This window comes from Protopterus annectens, chromosome 16.part0 (genome assembly GCF_019279795.1).
Source record: "Protopterus annectens isolate FY-2018-M chromosome 16.part0, PAN1.0, whole genome shotgun sequence".
NCBI classification, from domain to species: Eukaryota; Metazoa; Chordata; order Ceratodontiformes; family Protopteridae; genus Protopterus; species Protopterus annectens.
In genome coordinates this window covers 166,689,255-166,710,567 of record NC_056750.1, presented here as the reverse complement: position 1 = coordinate 166,710,567, position 21,313 = coordinate 166,689,255, and the positions used below count along the sequence as shown (strand labels likewise).

Sequence of the window (21,313 nt, the reverse complement as noted above, 5' to 3'; positions counted from 1 at the left end):
TGATCTTTACAGATACAGGTATACCATTTCATAGTTTGGCAATGCTGCTTATGTATAACTGGTCTCCTAAAGTGTTGTGACATTTTGATGTACTGAGCAGCGATTTACCATAGATCAAGTGTTGTGACACTTTGATGTACTGAGTAGATATTTATCATAGTTCTGAGTTAACAGTATTGTAAGATACTAGTCAAAGGATAGTTTTCAGACTTATAAATGAGCTTATGAACCATGGTAAATTGAGATAAGAGAAAGGTGATCTGGCAGCTCCAACTAGTTTAGTTCCTTGAGGGATACATAGTGGTGAGTTCTGTAGTGGCTGACTGCAAATTTGGCAGTTTTAATTTTAATGTCAAAAGTCCACTCCCCCTAGTGGCTATTCACAGTTATTAAAATTATTGCTATGTACAGGGTTCGTGACCAACTAAAAATAAAAGTGGAGTTGTATCAATGGTGAACCCAAGGGGTGAAACTTTATCTGAATCTTAACTTCATATGAAGATGATTCTGATGGTTTATGTCGCTGAAATATGAGAGGCGAATAACGTTTTCAGCAAGTTCTTTAGGGATTAATTTAGCTGCTGTTTACATATGCTACTACGGACCTTTGGCTCATGTCTTCTTGAGCCACTGAATGAATATGAGAAAGGAGAGACATTCTTCCAATGGCAAGATCAATAGTTAGATATGAAAAGGTCCATATTTGAAAAGACCTTAAATTATTTGCTAACTGAAATTCTATATTAAAAGTGCACACTTAAATAGTTAAAAGTGTCTGATAAATTTAGACTGTTAACTTCTAAAACTTTAGACTGTTAACTTCTAAAAATATTACAAAGTATACTGTGCTTCTGTAAGATTTATAACATGTATTTTTTGAAAGACTGGCTATTGGGCAGATGTGTAAATGCACTAGACTTCCAGTTACATCAGTATGTGATGGCTCTTAATTTAAAGTGAACTGAAGTGGTTTAAGATGGCGACTCATAGGTAAATTTGGATTTTTGCTTTTCTTTTCCTTTTTGGAGCCTGCACACTTCAAAGGCTTTAACAAGAGGCTTGAATATGCACTTATATGACAATGGACATTTGGAAGTGTACAAAATGAGTACTTTTAAGAGCCATGGTATGGAAAATACAGCACAGAGTTGGGGACATTCACTATGCAGTTGACTATCATTTTGAGTTGTTAGCGAATGTTCAAAAGTTATACAAGTCATATATTACGGTGGACATTATGCACATGTAACAACTGCACTTTTGAACTATACATGTTGCATGATTAGAAAGGAAAGGCATTCAGTTCTACTGGGAAAGGGTCAATATAGCATTACAGTGTTCCTGAAGATATTACATGTTTAAGATCTGATATTGCAGGGCACCATGAATTTGGGTTGTTTGAGTGACTGAGGGTGAACTGGATTTTTTGTTTTAATTCTTTGTTTATCTGCTGTCACAGTGCAACAATCTAGGCACAAGTGTCTGTGATTAAGTGAGAAGGTTTTCCGAGTCATATATTTACTACTGTCAATATTTTATTATTTTTGTTTAGGTTTAAAATGGAGGGTTTATTTGGAGCATAGGGTGAGGAGGTTATTTTAAAAAGTATTTTAGCATGGTAAGAAGTGTAACTTGTAAGTGGCTGTAGTAATATAAATAGACTGAATTTTAATATGGGTACAGTCAAGTTAATGGATATTTTGAAATTAAGTAATGCCTGCAATTATATAAGGAGACCAGTGATGCTGTGGCTCAAAACGGTGAGTGGTACATTAAGCCACTTCTTAGTCACACTTTTGCTACATCAATGATAACTCTGGATTCAAGAATTTTAAGTCTTACAACCTGGTTAGGATGTGATGGCAATATGGTTCAGCCAGTAGTGTAGCAAGAATGGGGTGAAGGGGGCAACTGCCGCGGCCACAAAGTGTTAGAGTGTGATTGAGTTCCTGTTGCACATGTTCTACAGCACTGTTTTTCTAAGTACCAAAAGGCTGGTACAGAAAGGCACTTTAACAGCAGTTTGTTCTTTCTGCGCTCAAAGTGCTGGGAAGGGTGTGTGTGGAAAGGCTGCTGTGGAAGTCAATGCACCAATCAAATTCCTATAGTAAGCTCAAGTCCTTTTTTTTTTGCTCTTCTCTGGATGAGCTAAGGAGGCATGAATGTGACTGTAAGAAAGCTGAAGGATCAATTGGCTTCCTACAGTCAACTGAAGTCAGCTGAGGGTGTGTGTGGACGGGCTGCTTTGGAAACCCATGGATCGATCTGCTTTCTACAGTAAGCAAAAGTTCTTGTCTTGCAGAGCTAGAGGGAACTTGGATTGTACTGTAAGGAAGCTGATGGACCAATCATTGTCTCATGGTGAACAGAAGTCCTTTTTTTTGTGCAGCTTATGCTGGCAAAAGGGCAAGTAGAAGTACTAGGAATTTATTACAGGAAATGCTACAGCAGGCACATTCATAGATTACAACATTGATAGTATTTATACGGCAGCAACAGTCTGTGGACTAGAAACACCTCTCCAATACTCACCATCACAGGGTACTTCATGCCTCTAGAAGGAAAAAATAAATCAGGCCTAGGATGAATTTACTGGTGCCCATCAAACTGTCGAGGTTTACCTTAAAGCAAGTGAGGGTATTAACTCTGTTTTATTTGTAATGGAAGATTATTCCAAAGATGGTGAATGCTCATTAGTAATAAATCTGTCACGCCAGTGTGTCTTATTTGTTGATGGAGATTCAAGTCTTCAGTTTGAATGTTTGTGGAGCCATTAATCAGAAAGGACAGTGTTAGGATAATAACTGCACACAACTTATTTAATGGAACCTTAATCTGCAGGGCTAAATGTTTCTTGCTTTTCCCTTCTACAAAGTTACTGTATAAAACAACTATGTGATGCCCAGATACGTATGTTAAGAAAATTCTGTTTTAAGCAGCCTTATACCTCAGCTGGTAATCAAGTGAAAAACCATGAAAGGAATATGACAGCAGGGCAAAGATATACTTCCTTACCTCACAATGATAGCATTCAAAGTGGTAATCCTGATCCATAGAAACAACCCGCAGTATTTCCTCTGAACCCTAAAATACAAAACAGACAAGTATGATTACAACAACAAAAGAAATAAGACAGAATGGAAAGAAGGGTTCATTACTTCACAGAAACAACATTGACAATGATGCACCTGATCCAGTGACACAACCTGAAATATCTCCTCTAAATCTGAAAACACACAACAGAGGAGAATACTATGTACAGGTGTGGGATAATGGTGGTTTCAGTGTCAACTACTGGTTCATAATGCTACACAGAGACTTAACTGCTTGTCAATAAATTCTGAAATGCACCAACTTGACGTGACTATTGGGCCCAGACTGGTTTAGTTGTAATGGCCTGCTTAACCCACCTGAAATCCAGTCTCCAGACATGCCATACAGTTGTGCAGCTGTGTAACTGCCACTAACTAATCAAAGGACATGTTTTGGTCACTGTTTTAAGCAGAGTTTAACTGGAAAGGACGACATAAGAGGATTTTCAGGAAGGGTGTGTGAAGGACAGTTGTTCACTCCAACCAGTAGTGAAGTTATGGTGGCCAAGAAGTCTGTTATCCTACTCAGAAGGCAACTAAACTTGGAGGAGGAGGACTGTGCTGAAAGTGCAGCAAAAAACAATTATAATAAATAAAAACAAACCATTCCTGGAGAAAATACAGTTGTGTAAAATCATACCATAACAGTAAGATGTCCTTCTCTTTACTGTTGCAGTATTCTCTACAAACAGGATTCCCTGCCAAGGGTAGCCCAACATCCAGCCAGTACACCAAGCCCTTAGGAATTTATAGATGTCATATGTATGCTCCCTGCTCAAGGCATAGGGGATAATGGTGATGCATGGACGTACAGACCTCAAAACTGAAAAGCCCCAGTAGGAACAATATTCCTAAGAACTAGAAGGAACATGTGCATCCAGACGGAGAAAAAAAACAAAAGTATTCCAGGCCAGGAAGACAGAAGAAGAGCAGAGCAGAAGGGGAGGAGGGAGGGAGCAAATACTGCAACAGCTAAGGAGACATCTACTGTTACAATATGATTTTACACAGCTGTACTATGTCCTTTCATGTCAATGTTGCAGTATTCTTTACAAACAAGGGAGTATAAAAACTCAACAGGAAAAATGGGAGGATGAAGGCCTAGAGGAGCCCTTCAGAAACCCATGCAGGACAGCTCTGGCAACGCCAGCTCTTGCTCTTGAAACAACATCCAATTTGTAATGCTTAGTGAAGGTATAGACAGAAGTCTAAGTAGTATCCTCAAGGATGGAACTGGTATCCAATCCTTTGAAAAAAGCACCAGAAGAAGCAACAGTTCTAGCACAGTGAACCTTTACCAAGGTAAAAAGACATTTTCCATGAAAGGAATAAAATTGCCTTAGAGATCCAGGGGGATATGGTTTGCTTAAAAACAGCCAGACCCAGAGATCTGGGATGAAAAGAAACAAAAAGTTGCTTGGACTTGGGAATGGCCTGAGCTATGTAAATTCAGTGTGTGAAGAACCGTCGCACTAGCAGACTGCAGAGAAGGGAAAAAAAGAATGGCAAATTAAAAGACTGATTAAGAAACCACTCATTAACCCCCGTGGACATAAAAAAAGAATTAGTATGAAGGGGAACCCTGTCCCTATAAGAAACTAAGAAAGGAGCAACAGCCTTAACATAGAGTTCAGACACTCTCTTAGCTGAAGTAAGGCCCAAAAGATCAGTTTTCCCAAGTACAATGTTGCAAGGAAGCTGAAGCTGCAGGCTCAAAAGGTGCCTGAGTCAATCTTTCAAGTACAAAACTGAGGTCCCAGGAAGGTAGAATAGGCTTCCTGAGAGGCCTGATATGAAGGACACCTTTAAGAAATTGTTTCACCTCCAACTAAGAGGCAAGCAGAGGAGTCAACGGCAGACAAGTAGAAATAGTTGAAAGGTTAGCTTTAGCAGAACATGCTAACCCAACAAGGAGCAATTCACACAAATAAGAGAGAACCAGAGGGATCCCCACAGAAAATGGATTCTGGTTATAAGAAAGGCACCAGACAGAAAATCTCTTCCTTTGAACAAATATGATTTCCTAGTAGTGGGTTTCCTGGCATCCTGCAGAACCTTAAGCATGTCCTCAGAAGAATGGTGCCTAAAAGGAATCAAAATCATATCATCCACAATGTCAGTTGAAGACTGGACAAGTGATAATGGATTAGAGTCCCCTTTTCTTGTATGAGAAAGTCCACCCTTTGAGGTAAGTTGTGATTGCCCCACTGATGGACAATGTCCAGAAACACATCTCTGTGAAGCATCCATTCGTGAAGCTATGTACTGGACCTGCTCAAAGAGTCTGCCACTATATTTTGCTCTGAAGGAATCTATACAGCCTCAAGAGTCACTCAATACTGGATAGCTACATCCAAGACCTGGAGAGCCAGCCTGCAAAGAAGGAAGGATCGTGCCCCCCCCCCCCCCCCCAATGATATACCATATCACTGCAGTATTGTCTGTGAAGAGGCCCTGGAAGAAAGAGGGAATGGAATGTCTGAAGAAGTAAAAGGAGAGCTCTCATTTCCATTATGTTGATGTGATCTGACCTTTAATAAGAAGCCAGAGACCCTGGACTTTTTTTTTCAAACAAGAAACATCTTTATTAAACTATCACTTACTACACAGACAATAATACATTTATGTAAATGAAAACAAACCACACCGACACAATCCTAGGCGCAAGCATTTTACATCACAAACCATACTGACACACTCCTAGTTGCAAACATTATACATCCCTTATAAACTACCCAATCTTTCTCGCTCAAACACTGCATAGCTCATTTAAGTCCTGCCACCTTTTATACCTCATTCCTCCCTTGTATGCATTGTTCCTACAATTCCCATTTTTGTCCTATGCAGTTTGCTGATGCCCTTTTCTAAAGATCTCAATTCCAGTTGTTTTAATCTCTGTTACTATACTCACTACTTCCAGTACAGTTGGTTTAGACTTTGATTTCCATTTTCTAGTAATTGCTTTTGTGGCAGCCACCACTGTTAGACACAGCAAGGCCTTAACATGTCTAGGCAATTCTGATGCTGTATCATAGCTCAGAAAAATCATCTCCCTCATTAGTCTAATTTGACCACCCAGCATCTCCAACAGTGCATCCCGCAGGGAATCCTTAAAGTCCACCAACTCACAGCACTCCTAGAAAATATGTTTTCAATTAGCTCTTTCTTCCCCTTCACACCTCCGACATTTACTGTCTGCCTGAGGAAAAATTCTCTGGAGTCTACTTGGGGTATAAAAATATCTATGTAAGCATTTCCAAGAAAAAATCCTAAATCTTCTAAATTTTGTTGCATATTTGGGAGACATAACATATATCCTCCCATTGTTGCTTTGTGAATTGCTTATCCAGTCTCTCTTCCCAATCCTTTCTAACCTCCTCTGATTGATTCTTATAGTTATCATGCGATATTTTACATGCTGTACTAATTATTCCTTTTTTTAATGGCAGCTTCTATTCTAGATTCTACTAAAAACTTGACCAGTTCTGGTCTTTCATTTAGGACAAATTTTTAGTACTCGACTATAAAAATGTGCATGGAACTCAAGACGAAAAACAGGAATAAACTACAACAGTTGCTACCTTTTGCTAACATGAAATGAAATACTGTATGTGTCACCTCAATAGACTTCTCAACTTCAAAATACAAGTCAAACATGTGACCTCGTTTAAACCAGGGGGAGTGTAGGAATTCAGCCTAAGCTGCCAAACAAGTTCACATTTTATGTTGGCTTAACAAAACGTAAGCTTAAGAACAGGGTGTACAATCACATTTATGATATCAAGAAACAAAATGATTTGAATGCCTTAGCAAAGCACGCGCAAAGTTGCCCAGGACATTCTTTTGTGTTCAGAGTTCTAGAAATAGTTGAACCCAACATTAGGGGAGGAGATTACATCAATTTATTAGAACTCAAAGAATTAAAATGGATTTTTAGATTAAAAGGGCATTACCATCCAGGTATGAACCTTTATGTTTCAATCAAACCATACTTAAATGCACGTAGGTAATAGGATTGAATCTGAAAATGTTTTGAACTTGTTTTAAAATGTTTTAAAATGTTTCTATAGGTATTGATGAGATAATTTATTTATTTATTTATATATTGACACTTCTAGATAAATTTGACAAATGTGACTTGTCTTTGAAAAAGTGAAAGAATTTTTTACTTAATTTTTTACTTATTTATTATTATATGCAACCATGCCTGTGCTTTACATAATTATTATATAGACTATAAATATCAGTTTAATATTTTTCACTTATGCTTTACTATCCATTTAACCATCCCTTCCCCCTTTTTCCTCCCTTTCCTTTTCTTTCTTTCTTTTTTCTTTCCCCTTCCCCTCCCCCCCCCTTTTGATTCTTTTCATCTTTTCATCTCTTCACTTTTCTCATTTTCATTTTCTTCCCTACTTCCTCACTTCCTTTTCTATTTGTTCTTTTATGGCTACACATCTTTGCATATATAAACATATATAATTTTAATTTTAATATTTACGTATAGTATAAACACATAAATCATTTACAAGTTATTCAAACTAGTAAGTCTTATAAAGGAAACATAAAATAATAAAAAGAGTTCATATCTTTAAACAGCTATGATCAGAGCTCATTTAGTATGTTTCATCATGGTACATTATTATTTTAAATGTTTGTGTCTGATGTACATACTTATCAGTTTAAATGTATCTTATATGCTTTTACACTGAAGATTTTAATGTAGACTGCATATATGTGTTTACTTTAGTTTGTATTTTAAAGTATATATACATTGTAACATAATAACTCAATCCTGAAAACTGCCCTTATCATTCAGCTATAGTGAATGTTTAAGTATTGATCTTGTCTGTCTGATTTTTAACTTTCCAGTGGAAGTGCTTTTTGAAAATGTCTTTGTAATGCTGTTTTTTTAACTGCAGTATTTCCTAATCTTCTTAATTGTTTTATTGAATTATTGAGTGTGCATGATTGCTTGTTTAGATAATTAAGAGGTGATGAGTTTAGTATATAAAGTTGCTCACTTTGTAGAAAGTTTTTATGGTCTGAAGAAGCGTACAGGAAGGTACGCGAAAGCGCTTACCACCAAATAAATCTTTTTGTTCTTAAAATTATACTAAGTCGTGTTGAGTCCGAAGTTTATATTTTACAAGTTCACGTTTCTCTAACAGTAACTGATGCGGTCCACCTTTTGCATCAACCACTACCTGATCTATCACTTTAAACTAAAAAGCATGTTTTTCGTCTTGAGTTCATTTGCACATTTTTATAGTCTAGTACTAAAAATTTGTTTTTAAAAATTTTCAACATTTTTAGAACACAGATCCTCTAAGGTTATAGTTTACTATATGTATTTGTACTTTTAGATATTTGACACCCTGCCCATAGTTTTTGACATTTTTGCTTCAGACACTATCACCTCTTGGTATTGTGAGCTACTAGTAGTCTGTTGTTATATTTGTACTCATTTTATACTTATTATTACGTTCTTTTCTTCTTTTACACTCCAAGCATATGTTTAAAATTATGTTTTCCTACATTTATGCTTTTCACTCAGCATTTCTGTTCTTTATGTTAGAGTACAGTTTTGCATTTTGTTTTTTCTAAAATGAAAGTTTTAAACAGAAGTTTTAAATGAATGATTTCATTTTGCTTACATGAGCTTTTTTAACACAAGAAAAAAGGTTTTTGATGCAGAACACTTTTAATTATTTAACTTAGTATTTAATTAGTTAATTGAATGGTGGCAGAATCCCCCTACTGTGCTTTGCTTTGGCGCCTTTTTCCTTTTAAAACTGTGTATGAAGTTTTTTTTCTTTTGTCTGATGAAATCTTCCAAAGGTGGACGACTAAAAGCGCTTCACATTAAACTTTTTTGGAGTTATTCTAGCCAGATCGGTGCCTGTGTTGTTTTTTTCATTTTGGAGAGTTTGTTGTTCCAGTTATTTTCAAACTGATTTCCTATTAGCTATAAACAACCAAACTGCAGGGAGCAATTCACTCATACTGTCTTGTACTTGTGGGTGGGTTAGCTGGGATAATAAGCATGACTCAAATGGTGAATCAAGGTTCAAGAGATTGCTTTTTGGAGTCAATAATAGCTTTAGTTCAACCTACTGACAAGTAAATATAAAGGAAGGTCCTTTGAAAAAATTTAGAATTTGTTTAGCCTCGACAGCTTTGGAATATGTAGCCATGGCTCATCCTTTTCTGAAATGCAGAACAGTTCAGAGAAAATCCTTCAATGTCTCTTGGCTAAAGTGTGCAGGTTCTGTTGTTACCTAGTGTAGCATTTCTGCTAGGAGTAGTGGAACTAAATGTTCCTGGTCTCTTGGTACAGCTGGCAGTCCTCTCCTTCCAGGCTTGAACATAAAGTGAAGCCTGTACCCTCTGTACAATGTGGAGTACTTACTTGTTTGAAGTTAGGATTAAATAATTCTGCTAATAAGAGCTCTACCAATCCCCTATCCTGTGAAAAAGGACTTATGATCAGGGTGTGGAGGTTGGGGGAAGATGGTACACCTCACGGCTGTTTCCCTCCATGTTCAGTGCTAATTCCTAAGGGCCCCCTAACCTCCAATGTCATTCATTTTTCTGTGTGACTCTTCTACCTTTTGGCTATTTGTTTCCAGTAGCAAAGTCCTTGCTTTGGGGTGCAGTTTTTGCTATTTTTGGGAACAGGAGTGTGAAATGTGTTTGGCCAACTCCACAGATTTCCCTTTATCTCCAGTCTTTTAAACATGCTGTAAAATGGGTGTCTGCAAAACAACTCCTTACCTAATGGAGTTTTAAGGAATTAAGACTTCAATCCTTAGGCAGGGACTAGATCCTCAGACAAGAATGTCTCCTTAACCGATTCTGCTGCAGCATCACGTTTTATGGTAGGTTTCCTCAAGCTGCAAAATAGCCCAGGCCTTGCCAGGTATAACTGCCTTATGAATTTCACTGTACCCTGCCCAAAGCTATCCTGGAGTTGCTGGATGATACTGCTGCTGATACTTCAAAATATGTGTATGAACATTCAATGCCCTGAAGGCAAGGGTTGCTTAGGTGTACACCTTTCTTTCCATGTCAATGGCAGAGTATTCTGCCTTGAAGCCAGTTTACTTCCCCTGCCTGTTTCAGTGTCTGGATCCTGGATCTAAAGCAAGAGTGCTTCTAATGCACCTCCATGTATGGAATTCCCTTCCTGGACATCTACTCAACACAATTACCAATACAAAGTATACTACATAATTACATGCATAAACACACTCAGACATGCAAGAAAAATTGTTCCCCAATGGTGTACTTATTTCTCGATGCTCTTAAACTATAGGCACGGACTGATGCCAGAATGAGATGTGTTTATTTAAAGGAAACACTGATGAGGTAAGAAAGAACTAAAGACTGCACAAGCAGGTGCCACCTAAGCACCAGGTCCTTGGAAACATCTGACTTAAGGCAATGTCAGCCCAGCTGTGGGGGAAAGGCTCTCACACTGAAAAGTCATACCAGATATCAAACTCAGCCTGCAGCAGAGATCCTTATAAGTTATAATAGTGATCAAAGGAGTACATGTAAAAAGATGAGTGGTCTCAAGTCCTTCAGTTACTAAGACAGACTTGCATTCCTCGCCTTGTACCTATTCTCTTAGCAACTAATTTGTGCTTTTACCTTGTTTTTAGTTCCATGAAAGACCCTGTCCTATTCAATCTCCTACACATCTGCAGAACCACCAGCCCCTCAAACACCTGTGCCAAGGATCTCAGTCTTAAACAAGTCAATACGACTGGTTGGCAGAAGTATATCTAACTCAATGCATTATACACCTGTGGGACAAGCCCTCCCTGTCTAACAAAGCAGTATTCTGGTCACCTTCAAACTTTCAGAATTCATCTCTATAACTGGATGAGTACTCATAAATGTTCTTCTGCGTATCCTGCATAGCCCTTCTAGACAATTTGAAGGGCTTATTTGGCTTAATGATCCTATCACTGATTGCTTAGTATCAACTTATACTATAAAGAAATACAAACAAGACAGCCGCATGTCCTCATATGACAGACAAATGGTGCAAGGGTGGTATTAAAAAGATCTTCACCTCAGAGTTTGATAAACGATGCAATTCTGCTTAGTATCTCAAGTACTAATATTACACAAAGATGTCAGCTTTTTTCTAGGTCCTGTTTGCCGAACACCAAGCGTCCTTCAACAGAACCCAAGCCCACTTTCTTTCATACTATGCACTCCAACATGAGGGGGGATAGCAATCTGGAGGGGCCAGCCATGACGGTACTTTTTGCCCTTGCCAGCCTCTCAGCAATAAAGGCATAAAAGACTTCAAATCACATAAAATATAATTTCCATAACTGTGCTCCATGACAATAGCAGATCTCAACATTCTATCTTCCTGCAATGTCTAAAATCGCTTCCAGTCACTGAAAGGTTAACTCATCTCCTATGTGCTCTTATTCACAAGATATAAAACCAGGGCTGTTGCATACCTTTGATTGGAAACTACTCATCCAAGACTTTCTAAAAATGTATCCACAAGAAAGCTATCACATTAAGTAGACTTTCACATAAAACCATGACTAGTCCAATCAGATCACAGAAGAGCTGATGGTCAGCATGCAGCAAGGGAAAAAAAAAGAATACAGAAAACAAAGATGCGAGTCTACATTACCCAACATAATAAGCTCGCAAACTAAGAAATTTTCAGTTGTTTTTCCTCTGATTTTTATGCTCCCTTCTTGTAAACAAATATAGTGAAACATTTTAGAAGCTACTGAAATTCATTCTCCTCACTATGCTTAACACTATGAAACAGACTCCTACCTGAATTAAGGGGCCTGAAATCTCTCACTGAGTTTATAAAGGCCCTCTCTGAACACTAGCACAAGGAAACTGAGTGTAAGTGCTTTAGGAACAGTGATTAACCCCATCATTTGCTGTCGCAATATACTACCTCCTGCAAGACAGTCATTGTGAAATGTTGAAGTCTAACAGCATACTACCTCTACCAGCAAGACAGAGATGGTACTATCAAAAACAATGACAGAATTCAAGAATGTGTGGGACAAACCTAAAACAGCTGACAGAACTGAGCTCTTGGTCAAGCAGGACAAAAAACTAAGCAGACCAAAGTGGTGGGCAGCAGTCCATTGCTGCCATCACAACCAATGTTTCTCACACAAGTGTACACACACACACACACACACACACGTGTACACACAAAATGAAGCAATTGGGCACTCCAAAGAGAAAGAAATGAAATATCCTCCATCACCAGCAGGTGTCACTGCAATCATGTTCTACAGAATGCAAATTCCATAATTTCAGTAATCTTTAGACAAAAGTTAATTTTCATGAAATAACCCAAAAAATACTCACCTCCGCTGGAAGAATTGGCTGACAACATGCTGCACATTTTGGAGCAAACAGTCTGGAAAACAAAAATAGATTCTAGAAGTTTAAAATAGCAACCTCTTCTTTACTGTAACATAAACTGTGTGAACTAGAAGGCTATCATGTACTTAACATTTGCATTTACTCCTCTTATTACATTACACATGTACACATTATTTATTCTGCTCTCCATCTATGCAGTTAGGGTGAACATCCTGAATTAAATTCAACCCAAACTAACCCAATAACATTTAGAAGTTCATCTTCTCAGGGATCTCAGGAAGGAAAGCATTTAACAGTTCAGTGGAAATAATTGCCCTCCGGCTAATACAGACAAAGCAAGAACAAACCCTACACAAACAACTGTCATTCTCATACTAATCAGTGTGAATAAACTAAACATCTGTTAAAAATAAGTGCAGACTAGTTGATGATAAGTAAATGAATGGACATGGAACACCTGAATACAATAACAAGTGCTTTTCAGTGTTGAGATCATAGTTGCTACTACTAAGTACGCTCTCGTATGCAGTACAAGTTTCCTTATCTTTTCAGCAACACAGAAAAACATTCTGACTTGGATCACATACACTAAGTGCTGCAATGGGTGCCAAGGTCAAAAGGCCTACTTATCTCAAAGTATGTATGGAAATACTGAAAACTTGCAAAATCATGCACGTGTGTTCTCTAGACTAAGCTTGTGCACATACCATGCAGATGTTCAATATTTTGGGTCACAAATTCAGCGGTGGCTATATTTTCCTCACTGTGAATACAGAACCTTCCTATTGGGATGAAAAGATATTTTCCCTGGTCTAAATAGTGACAGCTGTTGCATTTATAAGACCTTAAGAAACCAGAGCAAAATAAAAATTTAAGTCTAGGTTTACCACATTAAAAGCAAGGTCATAACTTAAGAGTTTTCAATATTTCTGCCAAATTTTCAATATACCATAACATGTCTCTTTCTCATGAAGGCGAGCCTGACAGAAAAGTGAACTTTCCTTTCACCCTCAAAAAGTCACTTTGACTTGATGTGAAAAATGACAACTGCTGCATGCATTTAGTAGAATGTCAAATGCAACGATTTTACATTTCTAACCAGAACACTAAAAACTACCTGGCCAACTCAGTGAGAATGTTGGATAAGTAAATCCCTGACTGTAATGCCAGATCAAATTAATGAGACAGATTCTACAGGAGCCAGTGTGTGTGTGTGTGTGTGTGTGTGTGTGTGTGTGTGGGTGGGGGGGTGGGGGGATTTAGTGGCTGACAAAGATTTGCCCATCCTGTGTAGAGGAATAAACGCAAGGTTTACTGGAAGACTAACAAGCAGTGGATAGTGCGTATGCATCCGCATCCCAGTAAGCGCAGTGTTTTGTATGTGTGTGTAAGCCAAATGATGTCTGCACTATAGGATTCTGCCTGCTTATGCTGTCACAGGTGAGGGCCATACAGCATAGAAATCCTGCCTGGATGATAAGCTTCCTATGAAATGCTCTTGCCCACAAGAAGCATATAGACCAGTCAGATAACAAGAGGGCTAACAGTTAACATGGAACGAGGTAAAAAGAATACTGAAAACAAAGTTGTAAGTCTGCATTTGCCAACTTAATAACAGGCTCACAACTTAGGAAACTAAACCTAATAAAAACCTCACGTCTTAGGAATTTTAGATAAACTAAACCTAATAAAAAGCTCACATCTTCGGTTTTTCTTCACACATGTATGCCCCTTTGTTGCAAATACATGCAGATAAAATTTTTAGACGTTACTAGAAACAAGACTTTGCCTTGTGAATTCAGAGCCTTACTGACATGGATATGAGAAATAATAGACATCAGACCCATTCCATGGTCTAAATAAACAGTTATACTGTAAGATAAAATGTAAGTTATGGGCAAACAGGGTCTTAATTTTGGCAAATGTCAGCAGCTTGAGGCCACATTTTCAGAATGGTGTGTTCCAGCTTATAAGGTACTCGGTGTCACTATATTTCATGATGAAGGGAGATTTCATGACTGGTGCAACAAAACTACCTATTACAGATAGATGGAATTGCACAGTTATAATGGGCATGTTGGTAAAGGGGATGGGTAGGTATGGTGTTAATGAAAGGAATGCAGAAGGTGAGATGGTAGTGGATTTTGCAAAAAGGATGGACATGGCTGTGGTGAATATGTATTTTAACAAGAGGAAGGAGCATAGGGTGGCATACAAGAGTGGAGGGAGATGCACACAGGTGGATTATATCCTATGCAGAAGGGCCAGTTTGAAGGAGAGTGGAGACTGTACAGTGGTGACGGGGAAAAGTGTAGTTAGGAAGCACAGAATGGTGGTCTGTAGAATGACATTGGTGATCAAGAAAAAGAGGAGGAGGAGGAGTGTGAGGGCAGCACCAAGGATCAAATGGTGGAAACTGAAAAAGGGTGACTGTGAGGTGGAGTTCAGGGAAGAGTTAAAACAGGCACTGGGTGGCAGTGAAGTGTTACCGAATAGCTGGATAACTACAGCAGAGCTAGTAAGGGAGACTGCTAGAAGAAAAGGAGACCTGGTGGTGGAATGAGGAAGTACAGGACAGTATACGGAGAAAGAGTTTGGCGAAGAAGAAGTGGGATTGTCAGAGAGATGAAGAAGGTAGACAGGAGTATAAGGAGATGAGGTGCATGGCAAAGAGAGAGGTGGTGAAGGCTAAGGATAAGGCATATGGAGAGTTGTATGAAAGGATGGACACTAAGGAGGGAGAAAAGGACTTGTACCGACTGGCTAGACAGAGGGACCGAGCTAGCAAAGATGTGCAGCAGGTAAGGATGATAAGGGATAATGAGGAAAATGTACTCACAAGCGAGGAGAGTGTGTTGAACAGATGGAAGGAGTACTTTGAGGGGCTTATGAATGAACAGAATGAGAGAGAGAGAAGGCTGAATGATGTGGGGATAGTGAATCAGGAAGTGCAATGGATTAGCAAGGCGGAAATAAGGATAGCTATGAAGAGGATGAAGAATGGAAAAGCTGTTGGTCCAGATGACATACCTGTGGAAGCCTGGAGGTATTTAGGAGAAATGGCAGTGGAATTTTTAACCAGCTTGTTTAATGAAATCTTGGAAAGTGAGAGTGGAGAAAATGTTTTGGTACCGATTTTAAGAATAAGGGTGATGTGCAGAGCTGTAGTAACTGCAGGGGGATAAAGCTGATCAGTCACAGCATGAAATTATGGGAAAGAGTAGTGGAAGCTAGGTTAAGAAGGGAGCTGATGATTAGTGATCAGCAGTATGGTTTCATGCCAGGAAAGAGCACTACAGATGCGATGTTTGCACTGAAAAGTGTTGATGGAGAAGTACAGAGAGGGTCAGAAGGAGTTGCATTATGTCTTTCTGGACTTAGAGAAAGCATATGACAGGGTGCCTAGAGAGGAGTTGTGGTATTGTATGAGGAAGTCGGGAGTGGCAGAGAAGTATGTAAGAGTGGTACAGGATATTTACAAGGGTAGTGCGACAGTGGTGAGATCTGCAGTGGGAGTGTAAGATGCGTTTAAGGTGGAGGTGGGATTACATCAAGGATCAGCTCTGAGCCCTTTCTTATTTGCACTGTTGATGGACAGGTTGACAGGCGAGATCAGACAGGAGTCCCCGAGGACTATGATGTTTGCAGATGACATTGTGATATGTAGTGAGAGTAGGGAACAGGTTGAGGAGACCCTGGAGAGGAGGAGATATGCTCTAGAGAGGTGAGGAATGATGGTCAGCCGGACTAAGACGGAATATATGTGTGTGAATGAAAGGGAGGATAGAGGAATGGCGAGGATACAGGGAGTAGAGTTGGCAAAGATGGATGAGTTTAAATACTTGGGATCAACAGTTCAGAGTAATGGCGAGTGTGGAAGAGAGGTAAAGAAGAGAGTACAGGCAAGATGGAGAAGAGTGTCAGGAGTGATTTGTGACAGACGAGTAACAGTAAGAGTGAAGGGGAAAGGTCTATAAAAGGGTAGTGAGACCAGCTATGTTATATGGGTTGGAGACAGTGGCACTGACAAAAAGGCAGGAGTCTGAGCTGGATGTGGCAGAGTTAAAGATGTTAAGATTTGCACTGGGTGTGACGAGGGTAGACAGGAATAGGAATAAGTATATTAGCGGGTCAGCCCCAGTTGGACAGTTTGGAGACAAAGCCAGAGAGGCGAGATTGCGTTGGTTTAGACATGTGCTGAGGAGGGACGCTGGGTATACTGGGAAAAGGATGCTAAGGATGAAGCTGCCAGGTAAGAAGAAAAGAGGAAGGCCTAAGATAAGGTTTATGGATGTGGTTAGAAAGGACATGCAGGTGGTTGGTGTGACAGAGCAAGATGCAGAGGACAAGAAGAAATGGAAACAGGTGATCTGCTGTGGTGACCCCTAACTGGGAAAAGCCGAAAGAAGAAAAAGGAGGTGATGAGGCATGGACCCAAATCTGGCATAATGAAAATTTGAACAATTTCATCACAAAATGGCTATGTGATGAACATCTGTTTAAAATGTACCAAAAAGATTTAACAAGTGGAAAACAGTCCAAATGCACTGTAAGACAAACTCAGCTTCTAAACAGGACTTCCTAGTGGCAGGTTTTCTGGACTTTTGCAAGAAAAAAAAAAACATAAGCTCCGACCAGAATATAAAACATCAACTGCTGTGCTGTCAATTGCAGTGTGTGAAGAGGAGGGTGATGCCAACCGATGTAGAAAATCATGAGCATCCCTGACTGGAAGCTGCAGAGGCAACATTGTCATACTATGATTATCTTGGCCAACAGGGAGCTACTTGAAGTGGCCATAAACTCTCCTTTTCTGGCTTTCTGCAGAACTCTTATAATCAATGGAAATGGAGAAAATGCCTTGCACTCAGATGCAAAAATCTTCTTCTCAGAAAAATATTTCACAAGGAAGAGATGAGGAGACTGGAAACCTCCAGATTCAGTTGCCACTTCTGATTCAGGCTATCACAGAGGTCCTTTATCCTTTCTTCTGAGACATTCAGCTCCTCAGTCAATGTACGGCTACTAGATGTATTTTAAGAGATAAGGTCAAGTTTTACAGCTGCATGACCATTCTGTACTATTCAAATGCCCATGTACCCCACTGTTTATGTGCTTCACAACTGTAATGTCTGAAGTCACCTAAAATACTTCTTGTCCAGATGATTCTGGAAAATGTTGCTGGTCAAAAATTAGTCAACCTGCTACAAATTAAACTGGAGCCCCATCTGTAATGGGGACCACTCACTTTGAACTATACATGTCTCTGGGTGAGCTCCTATGCTATATCTAACACATCTGCCAGAAAGTGAGGAAGGAGGGAAAGACAAAATCCTAACCAAGTCTATCTGTGGCAGTATCCAACAGAGTAGCCTCCTAATCAGTGAAGGGTTCACATCATATTCAGAAGATGTAAGGAGTGGTACCCAAAGACTTTTGAGATAACAAATTTCCCTAGTAAACAGCTGCGCATTTGAACTATCAGAATACTGTCTGGTGTCACCTGCATGATTAGAAACAGTATGCCCATCAGGAAATGTTGCCTGAAGCACAGTGAAAACAGGACACACTTCGCTGAATCCTGTTATTCCTGAGAAAATCCATCTCCCTCTTAGACTCAAGGAAGCTTTCCTCTGAAAGCAAATACTTGATTTTTTTCACTAATGATAAGCCTCAGGGAGTACAGTAAAAGAATAACCATGCTCAAATGCTCCATCAACTACAGTTTTCAGGTAAGGAAACAGATGAATGTCCTCAGGAAAAGGCTACAACTGCTGCAGTTAGGCATCAAAGAAGTAGCCTGGAAGTGATAGAAAGTCCAAGTGTAAGGATTATGAACTGCAAGAGCTGATTTCCCACCTCTAGTATGGTTTTCTGTCAAAATGTGGAAAGGCACTTGTGCGAAACTGGGATGGCTGACTGCATGTTGTAAAGTTTCCGTAATACCGATCTGGAAATGCTTGAATCCCCATTAGGAAATGGTTGTGTGCATTCGCTAATGTGGGATCAACGTTCTGATAACAGATTGCACTACAGTGGGGATCAGGAAATTTAACCTTTTCCTCACTGTAGTGCGATCTCAGAGTTGGAATATTTAATATGCAGGGGGTGTGAATTTCGACATGGTTACCATTTCCAACATTTTGGTAATTCTGTATTACCAAATTCGGATAACAAATTTGATCAAAAAGTGGAAATTTTTGATAGTAAACCTATATATATATATATATATATATATATATATATATATATATATATATAAAATATTATAGCATATTATTCTCAAAGCATTTTTGCTGCTTTATTGACTTTATTAAAAAATACAAAAAAAAGATATATATAGCATATCATTCTCAAAACAAATGTTTTCGTTGCGTTATTGAATTTATTAAAATACAAATAATGTCTATATACTGCATATGCCATATCATTCAGGTGGCTGGCTTCTTTAGGTAAAAGGTAAAGTCACAAAAGTTAACAACCCTAATTATAAAGCAAGCACAACCCAGAGCCAGAATTTACATTCACAACCATGGGATTATTTTATGTTAATATTTTATACTTGGAATGCCCATTATTCCAATTAAACACTACATTTTCAATTAAAATACCCAATTACTCCATTTCTGTTGCAGAAGCCTTTCTAAGCTGCCACTCACTCGTAACTGGTTATCTTTAATCCTTCCCATCCCATTACTTCTAAATTTGTCATGAACTGAAAGATTTCACATAAATACCATGTTCTTGGGGTGATGTTCACTTTCTAGTTATCCCTTTTTTGCCACCAATGACACTAGAGTAGCTACTGCCTTCATGTGGATACTCAAAGCCTTTGACTCTGTTTAGGCAAAAGCCTCTTTCATCAGCTCCCAGCTAGGTCCTAACATGATTTACATCAATTCTCGTAAATCCTCTTTGTAGTCTTTTGTTCTTTTTACAGTCCAAAAGAATATGGTATGTAACCCTTCTGGATATAGAAATATTTTTGCAAATACTTCTAGACAGAAATTCTAAATTTCCTGGATCAGGTAGCTGCTCTGATCATCTGACAGATATCCTTCTGCACTTCTGTTATTTCCTGACCTTTTTGCCAAAATTATCCAAGCCCATCTATCTTTCCATCTGTCCTGAATTAGTGCTTTATATATTTTACTGACTAGGCACTCTCTACTTGCCTCTTCAGATCCTGCTTCTATCAGGCAATTTTATAAGCTCACGTTTTAAATAGCAGACCTCTTCATCTTTCTCTCTCTCATGCTTCCTGTAAATCTCATGCACTGATTTATATTCCAACATTTCTCACCCCTCTTTTGAGAACTTTGCTTGGATTCAGTCTTATTTTTTCACCCCCTCCCTTGAAATGTTCCCAGTAGTACACCTTCTTTGCTTTAACACAAATCTTTATGTCCTCTACTTTACAATTAAAGAGGCTCTTTGTCAGTTCTACTGGGAAAACTTCGAACTTCCACTTAACATACTCTTTTTTGGCTACTGTTTCATCTACTCTACCTCTTAAATCCTTTGGGTATCGCCTGCCATGCCTTTCCTGGAGAAGTTTCTTCTAAGCAATTACTCCTCTATCTGTCTGGCTAAGTTCCTCCTGTCCAGCACAACTGAATTCCACTTTGCACTATAGTGATTGTTTTGCAGAAGGTAAATTAATCTCACCTGTGATGCTCTGTGGTATTCTTGAAGATTAGGGACCATTAAGCCTCCTTGCTTTGGAAGCAGGACCAATTTTTGCCACTGGACCCTCCCTAGGGTGTCCCATGTTCTATATGAAGCATGCGACAGACCTCCTCATCTTTTCCCAAACCCCCCCCCCCCCCCCGGTTAATATAATGTCAACTGAGATACATAAATTAAGGAACTATATGCATCTTAACAGCTTGAATTCTTTGGTCTAAATCTAAGGAAATTAAGGTCCACTTCTTAATCGTATCTTGTAATCCCCCCCCCCCAGCTTGAGTCCAAGTTTCCCTTGTGCAGTCTTTAATGGATTTTGTTAGCCAAGTTCCTAAATATTTAATTGTATAATGTCCATAAAGATAAGGGTACTGCTGTATGAGTTCCATGCAGAGTATAAAACTAACTAATGCTTTTGTCTTTTCCTTATTTCTTTTGTAGCCTGAAATGTCCTCAGTATCCCAGAATTTTATACACCCTTGTAATGGTGCCTCTTTCTGGGTCAGCAAGGAACAAAATTACATCATCAGCTTATAATGCAATCTTTTCTTCTCCTTTCTGCCACAGCCAATACTTTATAGGCAGTTGCCTTACTTTATGCACCAGTGGTTCTAAGTAAATGGAAGATAGGGGACAGCCCTGTCATATGCCCCTCTCAACAGGAGCAGATCCCACTAGTCTGGCATTTACTTTTATTACTATTGTTGACCCCTGATGTAACTGCTGTAAAAAACACCCTATTGAACACCATCCTCCTTAATACTTCTCATAAATATTTCCATTTCATCAATTTAAATGCCTTCTCTGCATCTAGTCCCAAGATTACCATCTGTTCTTGTATCTTTTCTTGCTCAGTCTGAATATACATCTTCAAAATACTGTGAAATGTTTGCCTTCCCTTAATAAAGCCAAAATGGTCTTTTCCTATCACACTAGGCAATATCTTTGTTAATCAGTTAGCCAGGGTGCCTTCAAAAATCTTATAATCGTAACCACTAAAAACTTGGGGGGCTCAAAGTTGAGAGAGATTTTTAGTATTTGTTTTTAGCACTTTCACCTTTTAGTTTTTTCCAAGTGTTTTACTGGTTGCAGTTTTTGGTATAAAGTTTGATCCTTTTGCCATTGCCTTGTCTTAACATCTT

The 21,313-nt window shown here is 38.8% G+C and overlaps 1 protein-coding gene across 1 annotated transcript in view; it reads right to left on the bottom strand.

Annotated features, from left to right (window-relative positions):
* Positions 1–21,313, bottom strand: part of AJUBA (ajuba LIM protein) — a 591,811-nt gene that overhangs the window by 28,143 nt on the left and 542,355 nt on the right. The window contains exons 6-7 of the mRNA XM_044058647.1: positions 12,468–12,519; positions 3,016–3,084 (exon numbers count right to left, since the gene is read on the bottom strand). Of these exons, the coding sequence (XP_043914582.1) occupies positions 3,016–3,084; positions 12,468–12,519 (121 nt within the window). The remainder of the gene's footprint in view (positions 1–3,015; positions 3,085–12,467; positions 12,520–21,313) is intronic.